General features: G+C 28.2%; 3 protein-coding genes across 12 annotated transcripts; 1 reads left to right on the top strand and 2 right to left on the bottom strand.

Annotated features, from left to right (window-relative positions):
• Positions 1 to 190: 190 nt before the first annotated feature.
• On the top strand, positions 191 to 25174 carry LOC124951103 (E3 ubiquitin-protein ligase Ubr3). 4 transcript variants are annotated; one of them, XM_047498917.1, is made up of 29 exons: positions 191 to 973; positions 2148 to 2361; positions 2531 to 2659; positions 2733 to 3016; positions 3112 to 3356; positions 3441 to 3558; positions 3689 to 3868; positions 4175 to 4401; positions 4972 to 5127; positions 13168 to 13349; positions 13428 to 13567; positions 13639 to 13781; positions 13855 to 14021; positions 14114 to 14357; positions 14493 to 14652; positions 14754 to 14939; positions 15447 to 15512; positions 16125 to 16306; positions 16380 to 16794; positions 16921 to 17066; positions 17168 to 17314; positions 17390 to 17698; positions 17780 to 18008; positions 18121 to 18330; positions 18394 to 18671; positions 18779 to 19126; positions 19207 to 19338; positions 19438 to 19577; positions 19806 to 25174. In XM_047498917.1, the coding sequence occupies exons 1-29, from the start codon at positions 733 to 735 to the stop codon at positions 19921 to 19923; spliced, it is 5736 nt and encodes a 1911-aa protein (XP_047354873.1). In that variant the 5' UTR covers positions 191 to 732; the 3' UTR covers positions 19924 to 25174. The 4 variants fall into 4 exon arrangements, with proteins under 4 accessions (XP_047354873.1, XP_047354864.1, XP_047354882.1 ...); XM_047498908.1 differs by having other exon boundaries at positions 15447 to 15599; XM_047498926.1 differs by lacking the exon at positions 15447 to 15512.
• LOC124951129 lies at positions 5232 to 11722 on the bottom strand. 3 transcript variants are annotated; one of them, XM_047498973.1, is made up of 9 exons: positions 8353 to 8512; positions 7682 to 8271; positions 7379 to 7520; positions 7148 to 7288; positions 6832 to 7049; positions 6539 to 6756; positions 6228 to 6466; positions 6014 to 6143; positions 5232 to 5948 (listed from the first exon to the last, which is right to left on the bottom strand). In XM_047498973.1, exons 2-9 carry the CDS (start codon positions 8189 to 8191, stop codon positions 5609 to 5611), a joined length of 1938 nt encoding a protein of 645 aa, XP_047354929.1. In that variant the 5' UTR covers positions 8192 to 8271; positions 8353 to 8512; the 3' UTR covers positions 5232 to 5608. The 3 variants fall into 3 exon arrangements, with proteins under 3 accessions (XP_047354929.1, XP_047354914.1, XP_047354921.1); XM_047498958.1 differs by lacking the exons at positions 7682 to 8271; positions 8353 to 8512 and adding an exon at positions 10888 to 11722; XM_047498965.1 differs by having other exon boundaries at positions 7682 to 8415.
• LOC124951176 (peptidyl-prolyl cis-trans isomerase G) lies at positions 21707 to 26835 on the bottom strand. 5 transcript variants are annotated; one of them, XM_047499074.1, is made up of 9 exons: positions 26695 to 26835; positions 25544 to 25844; positions 25020 to 25107; positions 23812 to 23841; positions 23590 to 23735; positions 23395 to 23482; positions 23053 to 23305; positions 22670 to 22765; positions 21707 to 22603 (listed from the first exon to the last, which is right to left on the bottom strand). In XM_047499074.1, the coding sequence occupies exons 2-9, from the start codon at positions 25824 to 25826 to the stop codon at positions 21911 to 21913; spliced, it is 1677 nt and encodes a 558-aa protein (XP_047355030.1). In that variant the 5' UTR covers positions 25827 to 25844; positions 26695 to 26835; the 3' UTR covers positions 21707 to 21910. The 5 variants fall into 5 exon arrangements, with proteins under 5 accessions (XP_047355030.1, XP_047355022.1, XP_047355010.1 ...); XM_047499066.1 differs by lacking the exon at positions 26695 to 26835 and adding an exon at positions 26009 to 26324; XM_047499054.1 differs by lacking the exon at positions 26695 to 26835 and adding an exon at positions 26172 to 26324.

The raw sequence follows: 26835 nt of genomic DNA, 5'->3' as shown, positions 1-26835 counted from the left end.
TCTTTAATCAATTCAATAATTGATATATCATATCAACCAATCACAGTATAGTATTTTGTCAGAGTTTACATGGAAATCTTGAAGAACTGCAACATTTCTTTAAATCCAATCACTTATCGTTATTAATTCTAGAATACGTGATAAGAAAATATATCTGTCGGTAAAGTAGGGGAATATCACGATCGAAATATTGAAGATTGCCGAACGATTCTATGACGAACAAACTACGGTTAACTGGATGAGTGGTGATTGAGTGCTTCTCTCAGCTTCTTTCCTTCCGCAATTGTGGATTTGTCTCAGTTTTTGACGATAACTGATATTAAAGCATTATACGTTACTTGATACGATAAATTTGCGAATCGAAAACGATACATAGTTCATAACAATAGTGCACGTTAAAGAGCTGCCTGATATTTTCGTCATGCTGTCAGAATTGGCAAAGGAGACAGAATTGACGGGAGATTCTTGTTGATATGGAGGTTGCCGAGAATTTACTGGTCTGTGTTTTGTCTTTTCTTGGAAGGTTTCTCGGAAGTTTTTACATCAAAAGGTCATCGGAAAGCGTGAATTGCATCACGAGAATTCACGGTGCTATTGGTACCGTAAAATTATAAGGAACGGAGTTGTCTTTCAATCGTTCAACTGCACCTTGTGTACTTTAGTGACCCTTGAATGCCAACACAACGCATTTAATTATTTTATCTTGCTTTGTCAAGAAATATTAATTGCAAAATGGCATCAACTTCCAGTGCTTCGGCACAGGTGTTGATGAATAAAGGAAAACGTGGTGCTGCTGCATATATTCATGCAGAATGTAGCAATCCGACCATTGATGCAGCAGGTCCACCACATTTAAATGAACTCTTGGATATTCTTTTGAATCCCAGTAAACCTATTGATGACTGGGAAACTATCGATTGGTGTAAATGGCTAATGGCAGGTGGCCGTACACCAGATGAATATGCAAATACAGGTCAGAGGGTCGCCTATTTATATTACTAATTTTGTGCTTTAAATATATCATTATAAGCATATGTTGAATATGTTAAGTAAATGTTATAATATTAATTGAATTGAATTAAGTATATTTATGAAATATTCTGTTGTATTGAAGCGATTTTATGATGTTGTATAATGTATATGTAACATATAAATATAAATTTAGTATATAGAGAAAAAAGATATATTATTAATTTTCACATATTACTCGTATAAAATATATATAATTGAATAATTAAAAAAAAAATAGTAGTCCTTTATAATTCATATGTCACTTCATTTTATTAATTTGTTATAAATTTGCTGAAAGTTGTGTATTTGGCATCTGTAGAATCTTTTTATCTACAATATTACAATTGGTATATAAATGAATTGTGACAATTAGTAGATATATATATGAATATCCAATTTGAAGTATTATTTACCTATTTAGAATTTTAATTCTTAATTTATATTATTTTATTATTTATATTATTTTATATATTGTATGAGTACATAAATATACTTTTTAATCTATTCTAAAGTTAAGCTTTAAAATTAAAGAATTTTTCAATAGTAATGTTATTATTTGTACTAACAGTAACATTGAAGTTTTTAATGTTTTAAATTTTAAGTAATATATCAGAATTTTATATCGCATTAAACAATTTCTTAAATATATACAGGATATCCCTGAATAAATGAAAAATATTTTAGAGGTGACTTAAATACATCTAAACAATAAAACAATTTATAGAAACATATATTCTATTTGATTTTATTTTTGAGTTATAGTGAATTTGATTTTCAAGAAACTTTATCTGCTTACTTTTATAAAAGATGTTTGAAATTACCTCTTTGCATCTAAATACAAGCCTATAGACATTTTATTAATGAATATCTTATTTTCTCTATATATCCAGATATTCGAATTTTTGACATAGAAATTTTTTTAATTCTTTCACACAATCTTAACATTGTCAATGGGGATTCTAGACACAATCAATTTTAAATAACCCCACAAATAAAAACAAAGTCAAATAGGACATATGTTTTAATATGTTGAAGCTATCCTTAAAATATTTCCCACTTATTCTGAGATATTTTATATATGTATGTATATATTATATTTTGAGATATTGAAATTCATAAGTATTATTATATTTCAGTACGAACTTATGATAATGCTACTACATGTGGATTAGTGTGGACTCCTAATTTTGTTGCATATCGTTGTCGTACTTGTGGAATATCACCTTGTATGTCTCTTTGTACTGAGTGCTTCAAGAAAGGAAATCATCATCGTCATGATTTTAACATGTTTCTTAGTCAAGCTGGTGGTGCTTGCGATTGTGGTGATGCATCTGTTATGAAAGAGACTGGGTATGTTATTATCAAGATTAAAAATTTATGAATTGAACTGTTCTAAAACTTGAACTCTTGAACTGTTACTAAGCTATTTGATATATTTTAAAGTAGTAAGTAATTGTTATAAATGTTTACAAATTGAAAATTTCTTGAATATAAATAATAATGTGATTCTTATTTACAGTTTCTGTGATAAGCATGGACCAAAAGCTGCTGTTAATAAATCTGCTGCACCTTCAGATTTAATGTGCGTTGCAGAAGCAATGATGCCCAAAATTATTTTGCGTCTTATTCAACATTTAAGAGAAAATTGGTAAGTCAATATTTTTCTAAATATTTTGTTAAATAAATAATTAGAATATTATGAATTACATTTTTGATTTTAGTAAAGTCGGATTACCTAGTATACGAGAATATACAGATTATAGAGTTGCTATACAAGATGCAGATGTTTATTTAACTATGCTTCTTGATTTGAACAATATGGGTGCACTAATGAGGCATGTTATGACAACAGCACTCACTAATCCACAAAAGTATAGAGGTCTTATGGATCCTTCTATCTCTACTGGTCAATCAGAGTATGATAACTATTGTCAAGATAGCAACAAAATATACCAAGATGCTGTGAAATCTTTGCCAAATCCAGAACCACCTGATGAATACAAAGGTATATTATAAAAATTTTTGATAAATAATACACGCAGTTTTATTATTATTATTAAGTATTGATGTACTAAAATGTCAATTTTTCTAAATTTGCAGAATGTGCATCTTTACAAGAACATTTAGAACATACAACCTTTTTGGAAGAATTAATGTTTTGGACTGTTGCCTATGAATTTCCACAAAAATTAGTATGCTTATTATTAAATATGTTACCTGAACCTGATTATAAAGAAGCTTTAACTCGTGCTTTTGTTCTGCACTATAGCAGAATTTCTATGATGTTAGAACGTTCTGCAGACCCAGATACTCTTAGCAATAGGGTTGTGCATGTTAGCGTACAGGTAATTATTATTAATTCTAATATTTTTTTATGGTTCTTTTCAATTCAATTAATTTATAACTGAACTGGTTCCTTTTTATTTTAGTTATTTAGTAATGAAGGTCTTGCATTGAGGATGGTTGACCAATTGAAATTATTACATGTAATGGTTATTTCTTTGAAATATATGATGAGTAAAATATTAATTCAAAATACATTACATGGTATGTATTTTATATAAATATGAAATTATTTATATAGTTTATTTATCCATATATGTTATGTTGTAAATTATCACATTATTAAATTAAATTAATTTATTTTGATTATTCATATTGCTTATTTATATTGTAGATCCAGATAAAAATTTTCATTATGTTGTTGATTGTGCACGCCAAGTAATGAAAGAACATTGCTACTGGCCTCTTGTGTCAGATTTAAATAATGTTCTTTCTCACAAACCTGTTGCTGTAAGATTTATGAGTGATGACACACTTTTGGAAATGTGGTTTGATTTTCTTTCTATGTTTCAAGGTATTAATAATATATTCAATTATCTATTACAACAGAGTTTTTGTTTTTATGAACTAATTTATTCTAATCTCTTTTTCGTAAAGTAAGATTCACATTTTCTATGCAATGTAATAAACAAATTTTTTCTTAATAATTTATTGAAATTATTGAAAACCTTGATAATGTTACATAAAAGATAGATTCTTTGATATTATATTATTTAAAAGAGATTTTTGAAGCAGGAACAATCTATATTCTGTTCAATGTACTTATATTATTAAAAAATTATTTTATTTAATAAGAGTAATTATATTATGTATATTGTAGGAATGAACGTTAATCAGAGAGAATTAAGTCAACATGTTGAATTTGAACCCAACACATATTATGCAGCATTCAGTGCTGAATTAGAAGCTAGTGCTTATCCAATGTGGGCATTAGTTTCACATCTGCGTGGACCTGAAAGTGCAACTCTTAGTAGAAGAGTTCTTACATTTTGTCTCATAGCTTTGCAAGATTGGTTAGATGGAGTGAATTATACTCATCCTAACGTGGTAATGATACTTTATTATTAATTATTTTTTAAATTGATAAATGTTTATTGTCTCACGGATGATTGTTTTGCGGAACATTAATTTTTTTTCTACTATAATGACTGTAATCGCTATTTACGTACTGGGCGACTAAAGTTACTCGACATATAATATAATTACTAAAATAGTAAATATGCATTTCTTGATGTATTAATATTTTGACTATAATATATTATTTGTCGTCTTGTTCTTTTATTTTTATTACTATAATTTTAATTTTTATTATCAAAAAAACTTTTCAAGGCATAAAAAGCAAATTCGATTTGCTAGAGACTGTCCGCGAGTAAATTGTATACTTATGGCATACAATCCTGTTCAACAGTGGCGTTTTGGCAGTTAGTTCTGTCGTAACGAAACAGTTAAATTTAACATATGATCCAATTTGATTAGTTTGGATACATTTTTACGTTTAAATTGAATTAGATAATGAAATATCATTGCAAGTATTATTAAATGTAATTATTTTACATGACAGACTAGATAATTGTTTTTAAGATTAAAATATTAAGTATACTTCATTTTTTGTTTCAGAGTGATAGTCTACAAGTATCATTTCATCTTCCCCTTCATAGATACTTCGCAGTATTTATGTGTCAAGCAGTTAGGCAGCAAGGTGTAACACTTCAAGATTTGTTACCACCCACTGACATGCTTCATCTTCTTATGATGCATCCACTGCGAGTTCAGGTAAGTTTTAATTATTCATATAAAATATGCTTATAAAAGTACTCAATAAAATGAAGAGATTAACTTTATGAAGGTAAGGTTAAAGATATATGTATAAAAAAATATAGAATTAAAAAATAGTATGTCTATTTTACAAAATCAACATGCGTTATAAATAACACATAGTATTTTGTACATGAGTAAACATTGCATAATTTATACTTAAATTATTAAAAAAGAAAAAATTTATAAAACCAACATACACAATATTACTGTTCTTGTTCTTCTTATTATTATTTATATTGTTATTTATTTTGTTTATATTTTTTAAAAAGTTGTATACGTACAAAATTAATAGTTTTAAAACAAATTTTTTGGAATAAGGATAAGATAATTCTATTTATATGAATTGGTATTATAAAAGAAAAATAACACTATCATTAAACTACATTTACGATTGTTCTAGAGTAATATTAATTATTTAAAAAAATTTTAATACAAATTAGTTGAGTACTGCTGTTATTTCATTATATGTTTCAATAACGGGTGGTGAAGGTGGCAGGTCAGTATGTAGATGTGGAGCAAAATTATACGTTATTAATTTTAAAGCAAGAAATCCTCCAGAGCCTGACCTACCCTTATGAAAAATCCCAGCACCTGCTATAGGTATTGATGGGTTTGGCTCCACTGGTTGAATGTCTAAAAATGGTATAGTACTCTGTGCAGCATCTTTTTCGCGATCACTAGGAGCGAAGTTTAGATATTGATTTACATCCGAATCAGAGACATGTTGTAACTCTGAATGAATTGGAATATCTGGATTCTTGAGTTTTAATTCCGTCCTAGAATAGCTGAGATATAAATAGATATCCTTTGCAATAAATACTATTTAGAAAATCTAATTTACCTGTCAGTAATGTCATTACTTATCCAATAACTTTTCTGTATTGGTTGTATCAATTTGCCTGTTGTGAAATTGAATGGAGTTACCATTATCTCCAAGTTTAAGCGAGTACCAATCATACGTAGTTTTATGCCTAAAAATGTTTAATAAAATAAAATTATTAAAGATAAAAATATATAGCAGGTGATAAAAGACACTTAAATTTGATATAAAATACCCGTTAAAAGATGATTTTCAGGAGATTTTAAATCATCCATATCGATTGCTCGTTTTTCCCACACTATAGTATGATAATCAATCCCATTCTTAACATCAGAATCGTAAACAGTATATGTATCTACTGGCTTCCATGTAACAGTAGTTGAATTTATATCTCCACGTGGAAGCAGTTCTCCTTCTTGAATTTGAATATGTATTATTTGGTTTAATTTAGTTAATTTGATTCCTGTTATTACTCTACAAATTTAAATATAATCAATTTATGAATTTGTATATAGAGTATTTATACAAGATAAGGAATGACATTACCTGTTATTTTTAATATCTGCCATAACTGGCCGTAGGTTAAAATATCGATCTGACCTTGAATTATGATCATCACAATAACAAAAACAATAACTGCAATGCCAAAATAGCCAACGCCACCAGCTATCAATTTTAGTAAGAGATTTTTGACAAGTCTGTTTTCGTCCATATATTTTACCATTTTCATATTCTATGTATTCATATCGTCTTGAACTGGCTTTCTACTTAATCACAGAAAAAAAAGAAATCGTATGTATTCGATAAATAGTTTGAAGAAAAGTAACAAATACACATACCGAAGGACAAATCCACATATCAGAGTCAATGTATTCACAATTTACAAGTTTACCACCACATGTTCGTTGTTGTGCACAGAATTGATTGTCATAACATCCATGAACTTTTGCATATCCATAGTAAGCACAGTTTTCTCTACATGTAGATTCACTATTCATATCAACTTCATTAACAATATACCCTTGAAACAATTGTTTTAGCTCCATATATGTCTTGTCTAGAGAAAGAAAAAAAAACGTATATTTAATAATTTATTTACCAGTTTAAAACAGTATTTTTATAGTTTCTATTAAATAATATAATTATTGGATGTACCCGACTCATGTTTAGTTGGATCACATCTCCAAAATTCCTGAGGAGCAAAAGCCATTGCAGTTTTTACTGCCCTTAATATTTCCGATGTTCTTTCAGCATATTGTTGCTTTAATAATTCCAATTCTTCATTAAAATTTGAACCTAAAGTATAATGAATTGAAATATATATTTTAAAGCAAATAAGTAGTAAATGTTTTAAATAACTCATATTTTTATGAAAGAAAGATATACCATTGATATATAATCGTAACAACATATAAGAAAATTGCATCATTGTATATCCTTTAATTTCTGTAAGTGCAATAGCATTGTACAAATTGAATAGTAATTGTTGTGGAGATTGTTGTTCACTACAGATTTGAGATGAAGCTTCCTGCATATATACAGAAAGAAAGATTCATATCACCAAAAATAGCTTATAATAATATGTTCTTCATAATTTAAAGTTTTAGTATTATTATATACATATAAATAGTTCATATAGGAATGCCTTTATAAAATGTTTCCTAACATCAGTTGCATTAAACACACTACCTGATAAGCTGAAATGAATAATTTTTGGTTCACAATATAGTCAGCTATACGCTGTAGTGCTTTAGGTATTGATGCATTTGGTTCGTTTAAAATAGTTTTTGCAAAATTTGTTAGTCGTTTCATATTAACTGTTATATTTAGATCCACAACTTCATGTTGCATTTCTCTAAATATCATGTACAATTCATCTATGCCTGTTGTTTCTTGTTGTGTTCTTGCCCAAATCCATAATGAATTTAAAGAATTTAAATGAATCTGACGATTATTTGGAAATAACTGTTCAATGTAATTACAGAAGTTTTTATAAAATTTTATAATATATAAATATATATCATAATCTTTAGCTAAAGTCCATTTAGGATTATCCAATTCCTTTTTCAATGTTATTTCAAGCTCAAGCAATTCATGTCTTAACTCGTCAATCAAAGAGATGTCATTTTTACTGTCACTTTTTATTGTCCATATTCCGATCAAAAAAAGCGAACACATCAATAACTTTAACAGTATCATTTTATCCTCTTTCTCGTAGCTTCTTTGGTTTTACAACAGGCCACAATTCACAATGATCTTTTAATAATACTGACTAAACTCTTACATAAAAATTTTCAATTAGAGGTCTTGAAAGCGCGGAAGACTTCCAAGGTTCAGATACTGTTGTTAGTATTACATACCCCAGATGGAAAATAAAGGTCACTACGTGATAGTTATACATCGGCGATCATTTGTCGATCTTTCATGGTAGTTAAAATCGATAAAATCTAACTACTTCCTGTTTAACAATGTTCATATAAAATAAGAATATATATTCAAATTTTTTTCCGTGACGCTTACTTCTTCTACTGTAAAATTAAAACAGTCATATAATTACGGAATTATGCGCAATAAAAAATTTGAAAAGAATTCTTAATTCTCAAGCTAAATGTGCAAAATCAAGAAAGAATCCTTATAGAGACACGTGATAAATCTTTCGAGTATATATATATTTAAATAACTGTTATTAGATTGTTAGGACATTCAAAGTCGATCGTCGTCAAAAATTAAATATTTTAACAAATATTAAATCTTATACTGATATTATTATGTTGAAATATTTAGTAACACATCTGTTAATTTCATAATTATTAATCATAATTAATAGAACTTTAAATAATCAACGAAGATATTTTATGTTTATTCGAATTGTAAGATTCATTTATACGAAAGATGCGAATTATATAATTACGATCGCATTTTTGTCTACAATATGTACGATTTCGTAAGCGATATTTTAATAGTTAAATTTAATAGTTTAATTTAAAGCAAAATAATCATATTAACATACATTTCAAGTATGAGTAACAAGGAATTTAGTTCTTTTCTACAACATTCAATTTAAAATAATAGGTGAAATATTATACAAATATTGTCACTCTACTAAAGAGATAAAGACTTCACTCATGTCTTATAAATGCATAAACGTTTATAAAACACAACAAGAAATGAGAGAATGTTAGCATTCTTTGCGTCTTTATCTTATAGTTTTCTTTTTATTTTTATTATATAAAGGAAGAAATATGTTGACTTTCACGATATCTCATATTTATTTTTTATTTTTTTAAAGTTGAAATTCGCGAGGAATCTTGAAAAAGAAAAAAACGAAACGCAATCTTACGGTTTATCAATTACTTTACAAGCATGCTTGCTTTTTAAAAGTTTTCTTTAATTGCACATTAAACTTATTTGCGATATTTACGTATTCTAGTATTTTTTAATTTTTCTAGAAAATGACTGATAATATGTGTAAATACTTCTTCACGAAAGATTCACGGACACTCCTTTCAAATATTTTAAACTAGACTGGGAGATTTCTTTTTACTTCTCATCGTTTCACTCTGCCCCTACTTCTCGAGTAAGTAATGTTGTGTCCTGCGCATGTCCCTCATACCGTTCTCATTCTTTCTCTTTCTACTTCGTTAACTACGTTGCATGGATACAGTTTGAATCAAAAATTGTATACATTGGAATCATACATAGAACTTGAATATTTTCTAGTTCAATTAGCGATTCGAAATCGTTGTGTAAGATGTTTTGATTATTGATGTGCAAGATGATTGAACGAATTCCAAAGATCAAAGTCGCTTTATCTTTTTTCTTTTTTTCTTTCTTTTCTATTTTACAGAATAAATAGAGTAACATATACAACAGGTTTTTAAGAGTAGTGAAAGGTTTTATAGTTAAAAATCATACACTTTTTTTTATAAGTCGTTTTGTATTGTCATTATTTGTTTTTAGTATCTTAGATTTAAATGGCTTCTATTTTAATAGAATACGTGTATAATATCGTTTTTACTTTATACGTTTATATATGAACTTATATCACTTCTGTAATCGGATATATTATATAAATTAATTATTTGATTCTTTTATTTAATATTTGAGTTTTTTGTCTTTGGCTTAAGTTACAACGAAGTAAATTGTGGTAAATATAATTAATTGCAAAATCTGCAGATTGATTGTTTACTATTCACTCATATGAAAGCATTTTTATCATGTAATATATCACAAAGTTTTGATAAACATTGATATGTGTAGATATTCCTATGACGTTTCACCAATTTATTTATTATAATTCGTCGAATAATGAACGATATACTCTTCAATATCTAATGACTTGTTCATATGATACGTAATACGACTAGGGATTATCAGAGTCGATTGAGTGACAGGATATTCATTCATTTGTCGATCTTTTATGGTAGTTAAAATTGATGAAATCTAGTCACTTCCTGTCTAACAATATTCGTATGAAATAAGAATATATATTCTCCGATTTTGTATTTGGTTTACATCGCTCATGCGATAATAATCGAATCATTTCATTGTTATACGAATGTATTTATACATTTTATTGGGTTGGCAACTAAGTGATTGCGGATTTTGTCGTTTTCTTCTTATTTGAAATCCGTAATCACTTAGTTGCCAACCCAATAATTTCAAAATTAAAGCCTGATGATACCACGGGTAAAATACTTTGAATTTACAAATATTTATTTTTTTAATGCGCATATCTCTCTCTACATAAATAATTTAATGTCGTTTAAAAAACTTATTAAAAAAATTCTAGTATTATAATTATCAAATTTTGAAAGTTTCTCCTACACCATCAAAATATACTTCATTCATCGAAAATAGCACAAAGAAATGTGCACTATTTCTTGTGGACTTACCTTCATTTGATTTGAGAAAGAGATGATAATACTTCTATTGTATAGCTGTGATTCAGTCGGAACGACTAAACGATGAAGTGTTTTTAATACATCCGGAAGAGCACCTAGACCAGGCGAGATACTGGCTTTTGCAAAATCTTCGAGCGTAAATCTTTCGTATGTTTCAGGCGCTGTAGCATACTTCACAAATACATCGTAAAGGTCATTGATCTGACCGACGTAGTGATCAAAATCACGAAAATTTTCTTCCATAGATAACTTCTTTGGTAAATTAGACATTAGTTGCTCTAATACTTTCTGTGTTCTAGCCTGCGTCCTTTCCTCGTAAATATCAAGTTTATGCGACACCTCGTTTATGCGATTTTTTAGTACCTTCTCCATTCTCTTTACAAATACAATATTATCTTCCGCACCGGGTACAGTATCTGCGATAATATCCAAAGTTTGGAGCAAATTATGTATAGTTTCTTGGCCAAATCTAAGTATTTCGCCGATGTCACCAAAGGTGAAGTCTCCTAGGCTATCATTTGGTTGAAAATGAAAGGATATTAAAATAATCAAAATCATTGAAACCACTTCTCCACTCCATTTTCTCGTCATTTTTGAACAGTTCTCTGTGATAATCTTTTGCAACTCTTCGCAAATGGTAATAAAGTTCTTATTTTCTTCCTTTCAATTTTTTTCTTTGAATTTTAAACCGATATATCATACACTTTTCAAAGTTAATAAATGAAATGGTGCAAGATAGCATGAAGGCTTTTAAAAAAGAAAGAAGAAAAGAGAAGAGAGCATGACATAGCTTACGTTGAAAGGACCGTTGCGACTGACGCGTTGCGACCTCGTGCGTGATTCAGTCTTCCTAAACTACTTCGGATTGGTGGACATATTGAGAGATTGTTATATTGGGTTGTTCAGAAAGTTCATAGCGTTTTTAACAGATGTTACTAAAGCTTTTAATGGTCGTCATTTATTGTATTTAAATATAATTTCAAAAGCGATAATTCTGAAAATTATATTTAAAAAAGAAATAAAATATATTGTAACAACGCTAAAAGATGAAAAATAGGAAATTGCATTTTCCGCATTTAATGTTCTTTTACTATCGTAAGAATAAAACTGCTACTGAGACGAAGAAAAAGATATGTACGGTTTACGAAAATGATGCTATTGGTAAAAGTACGGTACATAAGCGGTTTTCATATTTCAAAACCGGTAATTTTTGTTTGGAAGATGCAAAATGCTCTGACTGATCATCCGTCATTAAAAACGATGAAATAAAGACATTAATCGAAAATAACCCATGATATTTTACTTAAGACATTGCGGAAGTGTTAAAAGTATCAAATAGTACCGTATATGAATGTTTGAAATGACTTGAATACATCAATCATTATGATGTATGGGTGCCTTGATAAAAAAAAACTTAATAGATAATATTTTTGTGTGAAATTCATTATTAAAATATAATGAAAATTGTCCATTTTTGAAATTGATAATTAAAGGGGATGAAAAATGAATTCTGTACAACAAAGGGCAAAAGATGAATTACACTTGAAAAGAATTTAGCTATGTATTCGGTAGGATTATAAAGGAATTATTTATTATAAACTATTGAAAAACAAAGAAATCCTTAATTCTCATAAATACTATTTTTAGTTGAATCTATTACATGAGAAAATGAAAGAAAACAGTCAGAATTGATTAATAAGAAGAGTATTGTTTTTCAGCAGGACACTAGATCGCTTGTATGAATGATCTTTTATCTTATCGACATAATACTATCCAATTATTACTTATTAATCTTCTTCCAAAACTTTTTTCCGATAATGGATCTTTACAAAATTTTTTAAATGATAAAAAATTCAATATATTAATGATTTACAAAAACCACTTGGAATAATTCATTTTTGTAAAAAATTCAAAGTTTTTTAAAATAATGAATAAAATATTTATTTTCCATGAATATATCAATTGAATTTTTTAAAAATTTTGTTAAAAAATTTCCAAACTCAATATTATTATTATTATAAGGAAATGAAAATAACGTGTTATTTTCTCTTATTTTTGTTTAGAAGTATTTTAATGTAGGATTGAATGAGAAGAATTTTATGTTCTTTTTTTCGTGATTTAAGAAATAGGTGGACTATTTGAAATATACCTTTCTAAAGCTTTCAATGAAAATATTTTTAATTGTCAGTTGAAATAATTTTAAAAAATTACCTATCAAATAAGAATTATATATAAATTATAATATTTAAACATAAAATTATCTCCTTTTAGGTAGCATTTTCTGAAATTTTAAATGGATTATGGGTACGTAATGGACTGCAAATAAAAGGACAAGCTATGACATATATTCAGTGTAATTTCTGCAATTCAATGGTTGATGCAGATTTGTATTTATTACAAATTTGTGCAACAAAACTACAGCCAGATGTTTTTCTAAAAACTGTTATTGAAAAGTAATATACTTTTTTCCAAAATTGGTAATTATTTCTGTATAAACATACTATATAATATGATATTTGTTATTCACATAGATTTCATGTACGAGAATGGATGAGTCTGAGTTTATATCATGCACCCCAAAATGAATATTTAGAAGGTGAACATGACACTCTTATGTTAGAAAGCTGTTTAACATTTTTGGCAACTCTAGTTAATGTACGAACGAATTTAGGTGTGTATATATTGTTATTATTAAGTATGTAGTACTTCTGTTATACCATTATTTGTGAAAATTATCTTCAGGTTTGTCTGATCCTGAAATGTCCTGTCTTGAAATGGTTACTTTATTATGTATGGGAGATAAAACTCATAGTCAGTTAATGGAATTAATGCCAGAACGGTGTGGCACTACACAGAATAGAGATTTTGAATCCGTTTTAGCTGAAGTATGTTTTTGTTATTTTTATATAATTCTTAATATATTATCTCTTTTTCTATTTGTATATAATTACTTTATAGGTAGCACAATATCGAGCTCCAAATCTTGAAGCTAGTGGATATATGCAACAAGGCATGTATGGTCCTAAACCACGAGTTTGGGATGAATTATTCGATCCATTACATGTTTTACTAAGGGCTGTTCATCGAAGAGATTTTCAAATATCTATGGATCGTTTTACTGAATAGTAAGCTTAAAAATTTAGTAATGTGAAGCATATGAACAAAACGATAAAATTTATATACAAATATATACATAATCTAATATTGTATTATTTAGTGTAAAGCAATCAGGTAAATTAAAAAATAATGCAACGCCGTGGCCACCTTTTCGATATCCTGCACCAGTTTCACCAGACTATGAAGATCCACGTCTTGTCCTACGTACTAGAGTATTCCATGCTATGATATTTATAATATTATATAAGGCTGTGAATGGACATAATATATCAGAGCATGTTATGGCATTAGCCATTTATCTTCTAGAAATGGCAGTTGTTACTGCAGAATTACCTAATAAGTCTGTAAGTAGCAAAACTTTATTTTAGTAATTATTAACAAATTCAATAACAAAACTTTTAGTTTTATAGTTATATAAAAACTTTTATTTTAATAGTTATATAAAAAGCTATTTAATTTTATTTCACTTGATTATATAGATCAACCCTTTATGTCAGTATATGGGTGCTAGTTCAATTCGTACGATTAAAGATATGGACTTAGCAAGCTGGTATGAAAATGATAATTTATCGGAAAACTTGAGGACTGTGATACCTCAAGTAATTCTAGTCCAAGAGCCAGAACCAAATAGTTCAGATAGTAAGAGTAATTTTCTTTGAATAAATTTTTAGAATATATTATTAAATAATAATTGTTTAGTTATATACATAAAGTATGTAACATTTATGCGTGTATTTTAGGTGAATTTGAATGGGAAATTCAAGGTGAAGCAACTGAAGTTACTACTACTTTAATGTTAAATGATGGATCTGAAGAAGGTTCATTGGAAGTATTGGCTCTACCATCAGTAGAACCAATTAATGATAATAATGATATATTAACCACTGTAAATGTTGGTTCTCTTCCAGCTTTGCCACCAGCAAGTGGTAAGTTATAATTTGTATTTTTTAGACAGAAGGGAAGGGAATCTTAAGAAATGATTTGGTAAATATACTCCTTTGTAATAAATATTAAAAACATTTAAATTGACCTTAGACCCAGATATATTATAACATTAAATTTTGTACATTATTTGAGAGATTGACAATATGCGTGAATGTGAACATTCAATTTGACCTTCTGATATTCTAACCAGACTACCGAAGATCCCCTTTAACCATGTTTAATTTTAAATATACTTTATTAAGTTTATCTTTACATAGACAAATAATATTTTCATATTTTGTATAAATTATATGGATTTTATTATAAATTTACGTATTAAATTTGATCAGTGTCATGAAACATTTAAGATAAGAATAGCAAAAGCTGTAAAAAATAATAATTTGAAATAATAGTTATTTGGTAATATTACATAGCATCAGAAATAGCTTAGAAATATTACTCACTTTAGAAAATAGTCGTTTTGCATATTTTTTTTTCTTATATTTTAGTCGACTTTGACATGGCAATTATACCTGAAGATGGAATTGTTGCTATACAACATGGTAACATTGAAGGTGATTTAATGCCTCTACAAAGAGCTTTACTACCATCCACTGAAGAATCCATGGCCCTTGCCCTTGAATCACCTCCTTCACCAAATAGTATGTTATTTTTAATTGTATCCACTCTGTCACAATTCTCTATCCTTACTATAATAATTTATAATTCACAAGAATTATTACAAGAGAATTATTACTTTTTATTTTTAAATAACAACAGAAAATCCTTTTTAACACTTTATTGTCCATTCTTATATCTAGGTAAATAGTATATAACTTAACATTTCAAAAGTATCTACTAAAACATTCCTTCTATAAAAGAGTTGAACAGAATCTCAAAGTTTTTTGATAAAATCCCAAATATTATATGAAAATGTGTATCCTGTAAAAATCCAATTTTATACATGTTTAGTTATTAATTAGTAGCAAACTTATTTATATTTGTAATTTTTAATTAATCAGCAGTTTCTGCAATAATTAGAATTTACTTTAACTAGACAAATATGAAATATATATTATATATCATTTTTTTTATAAATTTCACATTTACATGACATTAGGATATTCATTTTTAGTTTCATTTATGTTACATGCAATAAAAAATAATTTTTATTTAATTATAACTAGATACGGTTGGTGGACAGCCTGCATTACCGCCTGTACCTCAACGTCCTGCTGTTATGGCTGGTAACGAAATAATTAGTACACAAACAATGTATTCACGACTTAATACTACTGGAGCAACAACGACGGACATTGTTCCATCAACATCAAACATGCATAAGCATTGCAAGCGAAGAGAACCTCAAGTAAGTGTCATTTTACTGATATTGTTAATTTATTTTTCTCTTATACTTGATACTAATGTAAATTCTTTACTAGGTTGGGCCACAAACTGTGAAAGTAGGAGAAAGCATAATTTCATTGCTTTTGAAATTACATTCTCAATTATCAGGAGTACCAGATAGTTATAATCCTGACCAAAGTGTAATGGTAGATAGTGAAGCAAGTAGTAGCACTGCTGCACCAGCAAAAGAATCTAGGATTGGTGATGGCCCATTCTTTATTTCACAACTTCTTAAAAAAATAGCAATTTTAGATCCTATGTGTAGAGATACTATTATAGAAAGCAGAAATAAATTATGGCCACGTATGCAAGATTGTGAGGATGAACAACGTGAAAGAGAACATCGAGAAAGAGAAGAAAGGCGTAAAAGAGCAAAAGAAAGGCAACAAAAACTTATGGCAGAATTTGCCAATAAACAAAAACAATTTATGGAAAAAGCAATGAAAACGGGTAAGATTTATCCTTCAAAAACAAAGAAAGATTATTTTCTTGCATTTAATATTCATGAAATGTTATGACATGAAATTGTTCTATCTTATTTATTATTATTCTTTCATATTTATATTAAATATACAGATGAAGCAGGTGTATCAGGAATGGATTGGGATCAAGAGGATGATACAACAAAATTGACTAGACAAAAGGAATATGATTGTGTAATATGTAATCAAACTACACCAAGTAGTGAAGACAAACCCATGGGTCTAGTTGTACTAGTACAGGTAATGTATGATATATAAGTTTCTTTATTCAATTTTTTATTATTGAATATATATATATAATACGAAAGAATCTTCTTCATTTAATATTAATTTAATTATAGGCAACTAGTGTTATTGGTCACGGAAGAAAACGATTAGACAGACTTATTTTGCCTACATCTGATGAAGATCCACCTATACCAAAAGGTGACACACATGGTGCTCATTTTGATCATAGAATAGATGAATTAAATCGACATTTCGATACGGTAAATCATTTGAATTGTGTATATAAATATAAAAATAAAAAACATTGTAATATAAATTTAATTTATATATTACAGTTTTCATGGTTACTATCTGTTAATTTGGGTTGGGAAGGAGGTGTTCATGTACAGACATGTGGTCATCATTTACATTTAGATTGTTTAAAATCTTATTTACAATCATTACAAAGTCAACAAAGGCAACCAAGTCTAGCAGTTGATACAGGCGAATATTTCTGTCCGCTTTGTCGACAATTAGCTAACTCTGTTTTGCCATTATCACCGCAATTAGGAGAATGTGCAGCAGTAGTACGATCTTATCAAGCATCTCCAGCAATAATACTTTCAGAATTAAATAATCTTTTAAAAGAGATACAACGAAATCCAGTAAGTGTTAATTTATTATAAGTTTTTTTATAGAAATTTTCGATAAATTTAACATCTTTAATAATCATTCCATAATTTTAGGTCTCATCAAATTTAGCTGTAGCAATGGGAAAAGCCATGGAAGATATGACAAGTTGCACATATTTAAAATATAAGCAAAAGAACTGTTCTCCTAGTCACCAAAGCTTGTTCCTTTTTGTAACTTCTATAGCCAGAACTAATTTTGAGGTTGAACTCGTACAACGTGGTGGATCGTTATATGTTCCTTCGCCTAATTCTATACCTTTAACACCAAAACGTGACTGTATTGGTATGATTGGTTGATAATATTCATCATTTTTTTAAAATAGCTCCATATAAACGTATTATACAATTATGTACTATTTATATATCTTCTTAATTATCGCCTACTGTAATTTCAGTTGCTCTACTTCATGTTCTTGCAATGCACGCAAAAGTACTAACAACATGGCCAGTACATCATACTTGGCAGCAACTATCAGGCATACCAGCAGAACCCTGTGCACCACTTGCATTAACGCCACATGAAAGAGAAGTTCCATTGTTACTCAGAGATCCAACTGCTCTTCTTATACAATTTATATTACTACTTCCACTACACTTGGATCAAGGTAAATTGTATAAAACCATATTGCATAATTTTTTCATCTTATTATATTGTAATTAATTTTCAGCATACTTCTCGAGCGTTGTGAAAGTTATATACAACTTGCTATACTATCAAGTCATAGTGCAGATAAGCTGTGATCTTTTACAAGCAGAAAGAAATACAATTTTAAGAAGAGGCCAGTGTGGTGAATGTACCGCCACTTCTTTAGAGATTATATTGTGCAGAGTAATTGAGTATTTTAGTGACAGTGATCTTTATCGTACAGACGAAGCTATTCATAAACCATCAACTTCATCTTCTGTATCTTATGCCAGAGTTAAAACACATTGGATTGAACGACAGGTAAGTTGGGAACATTATTTAAAAATATTATACATTATTATACAATTATTTAAAAACATAGATACATTTGAATTTGGTTCTTTTCATATTTATCATGTTTCTTTCAGATACAGTCTTTATGCTTACCATTTTTAAGAGTGGCTGCATTACTCCGTTATCATCTATATGAACAACCATTGCCTTTTGTTAGGTCACGCCAATTTGAATTTGTCAAATTAGTGTATTATTTAGAATTAGTGGCAGAAGGTATGGATTGGGATAATTTCAATTCAACAGTGGCACTAAATTGGCAAGATGTAGATGCAAGTATTTCGGTTCCTCGTTTATGGTGCGATCAGTTACTTGCTTTTGTTAATAGAAGTGATGCAGCTAGAAATTTAATAAAGGAACAGCATGTATCTTGGCAAATACCAAAACTGCTCAATCTTCCAAGAGAATATGAAAAAATCTTTACGGTAAATAATATGCATTTGTAATGTATTATATTATTATTTTTTGTTTCTGTGAATTCATAAATTAATAATTTCTTTTTTAGTATTATCATGAACGGCAATGTCGTCAATGTCATTCAGTTCCTCAGGAAATTAGTATTTGTTTATTATGTGGTGCTATTGTTTGCCTAAAGCAGAATTGTTGTAAACAGATGAATGTGTGTGAAGCTGTTCAGGTATATTTATTTTTATATTCTTAACTGATATTATTATCAATTAACGCTAAAACGATCATATGATTTTTTAAATTCACATGTATAAATACTTGTTTATAGCATTCAATTGATTGTGGCGGCGGAACTGGCATATATTTAGTGGTAACATCAACTTATATTATTGTAATTAGAGGTCGAAGAGCTTGTCCATGGGGATCTTTATATCTTGATGCATTTGCAGAAGAAGACAGAGATCTAAAGTAAGTATTAGTGTAGATAATTTTATTATTTTTTAGTACTTTTTGAGATTTTATTATACATTTTACTTAGATACTTTTCTAAATAATTTAATTGTATCTTTATAATTGGCATAAAGTAAAGTTAAATTTTTCTCATTTATGTAGTTTGTGGTAATAATATATATATAAACATTTTAGAAAGGTTTATTTAAAAAGTTAATATAATATAATTTATCCCTATTTTTATAGACGAGGTAAGCCTTTGTATCTTAGCCAAGATAGGTATCGATTATTGGAACAGCAATGGCTAGCTCATAGATTTGATCACACGAAAAAAACATGGGTCTGGCATCGTGATTCTCTGTGACCTTCCATAGTACTGAATGCTCATAAATTTGAAATGAAGTCAAGACTCATTTAACTTGTTTATTATTATGCAATCTCTCGTTAACGATAACAGCGCTTAATGAATAAACAGGTTGTTCAAATACTTTACGAATATTATATTTATTATGATGCAATTGATAAGTAGGCATGACAATGAATGAAAGTATTATCCTACAATGGACACTGAACTAAATTGTCTATAGTCACAATTCTTGAATAATTATATCGAAAGCGTATGTTTGAAATCGACCATTGTATATTTTATTTAAATATATATAAATATTATGTCCTAATAAGAGGAGAGTACTTATCTAGCATCTAGTGTTTGTACTTTATAGAGGATGGATAAAATTTTAAGTGACAATAGCAATTTAGAAAAGAAGATAAATATTAAAATTTGTCCGAATAATTATTTGTGCAAACAAATTATGGAACGTTTAATTAATAAGACTTATATTTGCATCTTCTTTGTTATAATATTCATAGGCAAATCTATTACATTTGACTTCTCTAAATGCAATGCATGTTTTCCGAATCATATTATTGGACTAATATATAAATAAATTTGATATAAGCTAGATTAATATTACGAATACATTTTATATTTGGTTATAATATCATAAAAAATATAAATCATTGAGTTTTTCCAAATTAATGATAAAGAATATAAGAAACAAAACATTCTAAAATGTATTGTGTTATAAACGCGATGAAATTAAAAATTAATGTCTTTTCTTTAGGTATTTTTTATGATTTATATACATTATAATTGATACTATCAAAATTAATTATTTTATATTGGATATATACAAATGAAAAAATTAATTTGGTAATTTAAATATAATTCTATGGTTGAAGGTATAGTATAACTTTTGTAAGAGAATTGATTTATTTAAAAAGTTTCTCTTAGTAATTTTGTATTTTGAAGATTTACTGAGAAATGTTGTTGTTTATTCACTTATTAATTTAATATTGTGTCTTATATCGGATTGTTAAGAATTGTTTAATTTTTATTATGTAATAAAAAAATATAATCATAATTTATAATATAATAGGTTTTTTGTTTAAGATGCAGATAAGAAAGAATGTAACAATAAATAATGATTATTATAAATATTTGTTTGCGCAATAATAATTTGCTTCATATTGATGATTCAATGAAAATTAATGTAAAATTTAAATTATAATTAGAAATATATTAATATATGTCAGAAAAGAAACGTTATAAGAACGATACTTTACATTAAACTTAGTGATCAATATGTGTATACGGTATTTTTACGATAATAAGAATCCTAACACTGAGATAAATAACATATACAAATGATTTGCTGATTAAAGTGCTGCATAGTGCTGTTACTATAAGAATTGCTTCTTTTACAATAGATATTCATAATCTGTAAATATGTAATAATTATAGGATATTGCATATTGCATTATTAGTCAATGCTCAAAATCAGATGATCTGTACATAATTAATAATTATTTTTAGGAATCTTTCTGCTTATAATATAAGAACATACAATAAAGCATTATACAAAAAACTGAAAATTTATTAGTAATGGCAATTATGAATCATGTTTAATGTATAAATACAAATGATTCTATTAAAAATACTAAAATTTATTATTTTATCCTTTCAATGTTTTTTTTACAACAGTTCTAATAACATAGCGAAAAAATATTTCATCGATTAAACTTATAATTACAAAAAATGAACAAGTGTTAAAGAGAGGATTTTAAATAAATACACGAAAACCTAGTAACTTGCCAAAAAATAGTACTTATTTTTATTATATAATTTATCAAGATTCAGACGAAAAATGTGCATGATGTATTACAAATACAGAATTAAGAAAACATTATAATGTAAGGTTTATTTTTATGAAGAGGTATCAGCACTTCCACGCTATTATTTTGTATTCCTTTTTGAATGAGTGTGAAAAGAAAATAAAGACAAACATTATTCATTCTTTAGTGTGCTGACTACTGGAACTGCTTGAACGTGAATGTCGTTTAAATTTTGGTTGATCTACAGAGTCAGAAACATTCTGATTCTTCTTTGGTTTATCCCTATTAAAATAAGATGTATTTCCATCTGTATCATGTTGTGTATTAGATGTACCTCTCCTGTAATCGTTGCGTCTATCATAATATCTATAATTATCTCTGCCAAATCTGTTCGTTCTGTATGAATCACGCCTACGAGGAGAATAATTTCTCCTACTTCTTCTATCACGACTAGATCTGCGATCATAATCTCTATCTCTCGATCTCTGACGACCTCTTGATCTAGAGCGTCTACTGCTGCGTCTCTTGGTTCTATCTCTCGAATCATATCTATCGTATCGATTCGTTTCGTGTTTGATAGACTTCTCATTTTTACGTTTTGTATCTACTTTATCATTTGATGTAATCTCATTAATATCCAAATTTTTATTTACATTATCTTCGTTCTCTTGTACACTTTTATTTGTAGTATTTTTTTCTTCTGTTTGATCATTTTCTTTATTTTCCAATTGTTCGGGTATACACGCGCTACTTTCAAATTTTTCCATTAAATAATTATCTTTATCAACTCGCTCTTCAAACTTATCTATTTTATCATCTTCGGATTTGCCTCCTTCTTCTTCTTTTTTTAATCGTTCCTTTTCTAATTTCTATAAACAAGATTTGAATAAACGTAACAATTAATCTATATTAAATGTCATAGTTTTGAAACATACCTGAAATTCATGTAATTTAATAGTACGATTTTGTGCTTGTTTCCAATGTGGTGGAGTTACACTTCTAGAGCGGCTTCGCGAAGGAGTGTGATAACGCTGGAATTTGTAAAAATTAAAAATAGTACTTTATGATGTATTACTTTTTAAATTTATTTTATGATGAAATTGGCATTAAGTCCCTTTACACAAATATTCAATCATTTTAAAAGTCTTCTTACAGATGTACCTATTCATCTATGTATTACTATAGATGTAAAAAAAAGAAATCGTATATCGTTTGCCTAATTTGTAGATTAGTAAGATAAAACAGATTATTAAAAAAAGTGATATGAGATAAATCATTATATTTTTACTTTTAAAGTAAAAAAATTACGAATACTTACAAATACACCTCGTCCCTTAAAGACACGTCCAGTTTTTCTACGTAATCGTATACGTTCCCTGCCAAAATGTTGTCGAAATTCCTTTTGATTAGCATTATTTGTAGGTCCTGCCCTATATAAAAATTTATTTGCAGGAACCTCAGGTATCTCATCAGGATCAATTTTTGTAACAGATACAAGTGGATGAGGCTTCTCATTTTCATCTTCGTTTGAATCATGGATTTCACCATCTTCTGATTTAGCCCTTTTCTTACTAATGTGTAATATAAGCATATAATATACGAAATATAAAAGTCATGTTATGTTACAATAATAACGAGAATAATTTTAATTTTCTTATACCTCTTCTTATTTCTTTTTTTTTTGCTTTTCTCTGCATGAGAATCTGAATCTGATTCTGAAGAACTACGCTTTGATTCGTGTTTTTTTCCTACAAACAAATTTATTTATTTAAGGATTATTATACTAAATATTCTTTTTTATATTCCCCATATATCATCTAAAATTGAAAATTTCATAAAAATTCATATTACTGACCTTTACTTTTAGTTTTCAATATTAATTCTCCACAATTTACAACCTTAGCATCCTGCAATGGACGAGACATACGATCAACAGGTAAACCCTCAATGTGCATAACAACTTCCTGGCCAGACACTACTTCTCCAAAAACGACGTGGACACTATTTATTTTATGAGAATTCCATTAAAAATCTATACAATATCATAATTTAATTATTCATTTTATTATTTACTCACTTGTCGAGGTGAGGCGCTGGTTGTGTTGTACTACAACAACAAAATATGATTAAGGTGATGAGAGATGAACAGAAAGAGCCAGCGTTCAGTGGTCATTGTGTTGTAGTAGTGGTGTGCAGACCCTTCCCTCATGACTACACAAAAACATGGCTATAGTTATTCATTCTTTCACATTTAATATTATTACTATTCTTTTCAAGATTCTCTGCAAGTCCTATGTGTAATAATGAACGTTCCAAATACATTTTAGTGGAACAAGATAAGTAGTATGATAAAACTTAAAATTAAAAATGTCTATTTAAGTTTTATTCGCTTTATACTATGTAGCATTACTTTTTATAAACATAACAATTTGCCCAGCTATTTGTATTTAATTTCACTCCCTTTTTTGGATATCTAGTATCACCACCATCAACTAATATAGATAATAATTTCTTAATTATATAAAATATCATATAAATTGTTATTAAAATTGTTATATAAAACTAATAGTAACATGCAAAAATAATCTTAATAAATAAAAAAACAAAAATACACTATATGTATGAAGAACTTTTTTGATACATTTATAGAACTAGTATAATACAGAATGATAAGAACTATATTTCTTTTTTAATTACTTGATAAAGTAGTATATGTCATCTATTGGCGGATTTAATCTTCAATTAAAGCCTGAGGCATTAGCCATATTTGGGACCCCATTAAAATAAATCAATTATGTATAATATATATTTTCTCAATCCAACTGTTCATGCAAACGATGAAATGAGAAATACGTTTTCCAAAATCGGTAATAGTCGCAAAAATAGAAATAAAAATAATATACCAGGACAACTATTAAATTAAATTTAGTTTGTCGTGTGGGGCCCCTATCTTATGATGCTTGAGATGATTGCATTCACCTGTGTAAATCTGCCACTGATGTCATCATATACAAGTAACTTTTTTATATTCAGAAAATTATTATAAATGAGACTACAGACAAAGAACAGTTTTGTCAACTGTTAGTGTTTAAATAGTTTAGTAATTATATATATGTAATATATGTAATTTGTAAATATAAATTTACTAAATAAATCTCCATTTTAATACACGGAACATATTGTTGTATTAAATAAAGGAATAGTCTACAATACCATTTTATATACTATAAAGAAATAATCTATTGAGAAAATTATACACATGCATATACTAATCTTTTTACTTACATAAAAAATTGTGATCCATTTGTATCTTTACCACGATTTGCCATTGACAATAAAAATGGCTTATTATGCTTCAAAATAAAATTTTCATCTGTAAGAATATTATTATTAACAGAGAGAGAGAGAGAGAGAGAGAGAGAAAGAGAGAGAGAGAGAGAGAGAGAGAGAGATAGGGGGAGAGAGAGAGAGGGAGAGAGAGAGAAAGAGAGAGAGAGGGAGAGAGAGAGAAAGAGAGAGAGAGGGAGAGAGAGAGAAAGAGAGAGAGAGGGAGAGAGAGAGAAAGAGAGAGAGAGGGAGAGAGAGAGAGAAAGAGAGAGAGAGAAAGAGAGAGAGGGAGAGAGAGAAAGAGAGAGAGAGGGAGGGAGAGAGAGGGAGGGAGAGAGAGGGAGGGAGAGAGAGGGAGGGAGAGAGAGGGAGGGAGAGAGAGAGGAAGGGAGGGAGGAAGAGAGAGGGAGAGAGATTCAAAAATATTAAATTATTAGACAAAATATAACGTTATTTATACTACATTAAATTTATATTTTTACCTGCAAATATACCGCCATAGATAGACTCTCCGCCAGTACCATTACCTACTACAAAATCTCCACCTTGAATCATAAAATCTTTTACAACTCTATGAAACACAATTCCTTTGTAATGTAATGGTTTCCCTGTTGTTTTTCCATCTCCTCTTTCACCAGTAGATAGTGCACGAAAATTTTCGCATGTAATGGGACATACATCAGCAAAGAGTTCAAAGATTATACGGCCCATAGGAAGGCCACCTACTTCTATATCAAAGAAAACTCTTGGATTGACGTTGACCATGATGTATCTTTTTATATCCTACAGAATAAAAAAAAATTAGTTTTAATCTAAGTTTAATGATCAATACAGAAATATAGGTTACGCTAATGAATTATTAAAAATGATGAGTTCAATAAATGAATGAAATATCTGCCATTTTTAATACGTGATTAATGATTGTATGTAACTTAATGTACTACCACTATTTCGATATCCAATTATTTGCCTCTTTCTATGCTAAATATCTGCTTAAACCGGAAAACCGTACAAACTTCACCTAAGCGTTAAGCTTTATAAACGTGGCAGAACGTTGAAAAATGGTTGCTAAATAAGTACAGTTATATCAAGAAGTAATGAAATATATACCGTCTATATTTATAAACTTAACTACTTTTTTCTTCTGATACACTTAGAACATAAATTATTTATTAACAATACATTACAACTATTCGAATTTGTTTAACGAAACTCCTATGTATCACCATTAAGAGTATCGAGGAATGGAAAGAGGAAATTATAGTAGTTTGTACTTCGTATTGAAGAGGGCGATGTTAACAAGCAATTTCATCACGCACGTAAATTGTCATGTAGTCACATGGAAACAAGCACGGAGCAAAAATCTTTTGGCGTCATGATACAAAACGAGAGCATGAGGATGCTATTTTAAAAGTAGTTTCCTTTCGTAAATAGGACTTTAAGATATAAATAACTGTTCTCTAAGATTTAAATTTGTAATAATATTTTTATTGCTATTCTTTACTTTATTGCTATAGATTATTACTATTCTATATCTCATTCTTATTCGTATATGGATGAACGTTAAATTGTACACAGTTGTTTACTCAAATTAGAAATATATTAATTATTTCTTATAAATTCTTTTACACACCTTACTGAACTGAAGTTTTCTGTTATTTCCAATCTTATAAATTATCAATTTTAATTTAAATTATATATATATACAATTCTATTTTCCTCTGTCTAATCTACCTTATTACGTTTTTGATATCTTACTATTGAACTGAGATCT

This window comes from Vespa velutina, chromosome 1 (assembly GCF_912470025.1).
Source record: "Vespa velutina chromosome 1, iVesVel2.1, whole genome shotgun sequence".
Lineage (NCBI taxonomy): Eukaryota > Metazoa > Arthropoda > Insecta > Hymenoptera > Vespidae > Vespa > Vespa velutina.
This window is presented reverse-complemented; position numbering and strand designations above follow the sequence as displayed.